The sequence below is a fragment of the Frankliniella occidentalis genome, unplaced genomic scaffold, assembly GCF_000697945.3.
Source record: "Frankliniella occidentalis isolate FOCC.00 unplaced genomic scaffold, Focc_3.1 Scaffold476, whole genome shotgun sequence".
Classification (NCBI taxonomy): Eukaryota; Metazoa; Arthropoda; class Insecta; order Thysanoptera; family Thripidae; genus Frankliniella; species Frankliniella occidentalis.
This window is the reverse complement of record NW_026267594.1, coordinates 77,336-81,040: the sequence shown is the minus strand read 5'-3', so window position 1 is coordinate 81,040 and position 3,705 is coordinate 77,336. Positions and strand designations below refer to the sequence as shown.

General features: G+C 46.3%; 1 protein-coding gene across 1 annotated transcript; it reads right to left on the bottom strand.

Moving 5' to 3' along the window:
- Window positions 1–1,042: 1,042 nt before the first annotated feature.
- Window positions 1,043–2,074, bottom strand: LOC127751419 (uncharacterized). Its single transcript, XM_052274968.1, has 3 exons — window positions 1,890–2,074; window positions 1,461–1,797; window positions 1,043–1,332 (listed from the first exon to the last, which is right to left on the bottom strand). Exons 1-3 carry the CDS (start codon window positions 2,061–2,063, stop codon window positions 1,091–1,093), a joined length of 753 nt encoding a protein of 250 aa, XP_052130928.1. The 5' UTR covers window positions 2,064–2,074; the 3' UTR covers window positions 1,043–1,090.
- Between the last annotated feature and the right edge of the window lie 1,631 nt (window positions 2,075–3,705).

The following is a 3,705-nucleotide window of genomic DNA, read 5'->3' as shown; positions in this document are numbered from 1 at the left end:
TCCCAAACCATTTGAGATATCGAAAATCCGAAAACACCATCGTGTTCTGCTCATCTCGCTTAGTGGGAAACGGTTCTTAGATCATCAAAATTGGACAATTGGTTGCCAATCGGTCAAACTTTGAGAACCTAAGCAAATTTCTAAAATATTAGACTAAAAGTGGCCGTAGCAGGTGTCTGCACGGTCGGATCAAATGCCTCTGGCCCCAAAATCGTTCAGGATAGACCCCAGAACAACTGTGCAAAGTTTGGTAGATGAGTCATTTCGTGCAGTATTCTTATGATTTTCGGTGCGAAGCCACTGGACTATAAGGAGCATTTACAATCGACATCAAATGAACGCAAAGTTATTAACATGCAGGGTTACTAGAATTGCAGTTCATTTCTTATCTACAAGGAAACTATTGGAATAACTGTAGTGCAGTATGGAACTTATGTTAAAGGAGGCCAAATGCCCATAGCACATACCATGCATGTCACAGCAGTTTCTGATCACCTCACCCTTCAGAATATATAATATTTAGTCTTAAAAGGAATGGTAAAGAAAGGTATCACAAATCAAAATTAAGAACAATTAAGCTCACAAGCACTGTGTTTCAATCCAATAAGCTTTAAGGACAACACAAACACAATAGAACCATTCAGATTCCTCACAAGCACTGTGTTTCATTACAATAAACTTTAAGGGTAACACAAACAAAATAACCAATAAGTAATGAAACAACATCACTAAAAAAATGAGACTTCTCTTATGTCTGATATGTAGTTCAGTTAAAGGGGAAGGGCTCGGGTGGAGTGAGAAGAAATGAAATTATTGAATTTACTTACCCCAAAACTGAAGTACTGAAAAAGTTTTACTTGCACGGAGGTGTTATAAGATGAACAATTTGAGAAATTAAGACATCCCCAATGTAACGCAAGCATAGTTCAATTTGAATAGGTATTTTGGAGGAGGTCCAGAAATCCAATAATTTAATTTTTTCCCACCTTGCTCCACCCCCCCTCTCCCCCCCCCCCCTACAATTACTTACATAATATAGGAGTATTTGCAATCCAAATCTAATGAAGCACTGTAATTTATACACATGCAATTAGATATTACGCCTTCTCTTCTTGCCATTTAAGCCCCTATTCAAACTTTTAAGAGTAGTGTAGGAAGCAACTTTGAGAAATCTTCTGACAGAGATGAAACCTCCTTGAAGCTCCTCAGTAAGTGCTTTGATGGTTCTGTCATTAGAGACAGCTGACAGAGGCCGTGAACGTGTCACATTCCCTGGCCTATCCAACACTTTGATAGTGAGATAGGTGCTATCCTCCATTTCAATAACACCATCTAAAAGAGCAAAAGAAGCCGTAATGTACATCCAACTGTTTTGGTAAAATGAGAGTTAAGTTGTTTCAGTCAAATCAGGACAATTGATAAAAAGAATTGATGAGATAGAAAATATCCGTGTCCCTTACCAATGAAATCCCAGACATTGGGTCGTTTGACAGGTACAGAATCTTGCAGTGCTCGGTTGTCAGATTCACTGGCATTTGAGGTTCTATCCGCACATCCACTGACAGAGAGCAGATGGAGCTTCGGATGCCAGGTCCTCATCCAGTAGCCTTGAAGGCCTACTAAATGGTGGGAAACTCGCTTCTTGATAGCCCGTCTGGTAATTATCCGAAAACCTTTCCTAATGTAGTCCATAGGTAGCAGAAGCAGACAAGACAACCATCGTACTAAGGAACGTACATGAGGGGACTTCTTCATGACCTTGTACATGCCAAGCTTTCGGGCATTGGTTCCTATAGCCTGCACCAAACAAGAACCACCGATATAACAAAATTACTACACTTCAAGGGATGGCTGCTTAGTGCATACTCATTGTCAGAAAGCAAACAGACCTTTGAATAATGGAACAGGCAACCGTGTACCTCAGCATTAGGGAAGGCCTCCGCTAAAGCATTTTGCTCTGCTCCTTCATAATCAGTCATTATTTTCTCTGGTTTGAATCTGGGCACAAGAGTCTTCAACTTCTCAAGAGCAGCCAGATAGGCACTCTTGCTGCGCTTCCGCATGAGGACACGAACCAAGGGGATAACCTAAGAAAGATTAACAGAAAGCATGAATATTTGTTGGTAATTCACAAGGAACACATTTCAGAATTATGTTAGAGCATAACCTTTCTTAATAGTAAAATGTATGAACATTTAAAGAGAAGGGTAGACAGTTCCCCAAAGAGGAATTTTGGTGGAAGAAACGTGGATTCCACGTAGATTTGTGACGTGGATTCAACGTCGAGTATCCACGTGATATCCACGTGGATTTGACTCCTTTATCCACGACATTTCGACGTGGAAATCATGTCGATTCAAAAACTTTTTTTTCCAATCTTGAGTGGAGTTGAACCTGGGACCTTTGAGTTAGTAGTCTTGTACCCTATCCATTACCCTACGGTGACGCTGCTGTAAGAGGAACGCCAGCTACCGATGCCTTTCTAAAGCACACGCACAGCGCCCAAGCCAGCTCTCTGGCTTATAGGGCGTTGTGCGTTGTACGTTCAGAAGTATAGCCTTGAATTTAATTAATAATTGTACTTCCTTGACAAAATTTAAAAATTAGTACAAGATGAAGACGACCCGGAGCGCAGACGTCGGCGTCCTCACAACGGGCACCTCACGGTCTCGGTGCGCGACGCCCACCCGTGTCCTCCGCCGAGCTCCGCGCTGACCCGATGCCCAACCTACACCAGCTCAATGACGTGCAGCGTCATGTTCATGTTCGGCGCTCGCTGTTGTCGCGGTAATGCTAAGGTGGCGCAGGGCCGTCAGCAGCAGCAGCGCGTCGACCTGGAGGAGCAGAGCACCAGCGGCACGCGCAGCATCGGCACACTGAGCAACAGACGGGCAACAACAACAGCAACAGCATCTCGTCGACCTGGAGATCGACACACCCGGCAGCAGCAACAACAGCAACATCAGCAACAGCAACAACACCATCTCGTCGACCTGGAGGACCCAAACAACAACACAAATACTTACATTGACGGGTTGGGCTTCGACGGGCGGCTCGGCGACGACGGGCGCGGCCACGATGTCCTCGAGGGGGATTATGTCCTCGACGACGAAGACGGGCGGCTCGGCGACGACAACGAGTTGGTCCTGGACGTTCAGCTCGGGGACTTCGACGGGGACCTCGGGGGCGACGACGACGTGTGGCGCCACCAGCTCCTCAAAGAGCGCCAACTCCTCTACCATGAACAGCCCCTCAGCAGGAGGGGCTGGTAGCTGCACATCAAGGGTTGCCGGCGGTTGATGCGCCAGCACTATGTCGGGCAAGGGTAATGGCATAGGTTGAAGGATGTCCACATCCCACAAATCCGCGATAACTTGGTCCATCTCTTCAGGGTCGACACCATTCTGCGAAGAAGAACGTCACGATGATGAGTACATACTACTCGCTAGATTTCTGAAACTCGGTTGCAACGACGCCGTGCTCTCACGCCCCCTCCTCCCCCCCACCTCCGCTCTCATGGCCCGCGCGGCAATTCCGAGAACCGGGCGTGTGGCTGCACCGCCGACGCCGACAGCGCGAAGCACATTTAGGTGAAGATATCACTTCAGGTAGATTGAACCCTCACACACACCGTTAACATCGATTCAAAATCAAAACGACACAAACTGAACATCGCTGCAGTCTATCCTCCCTCCTCCTCCCCCC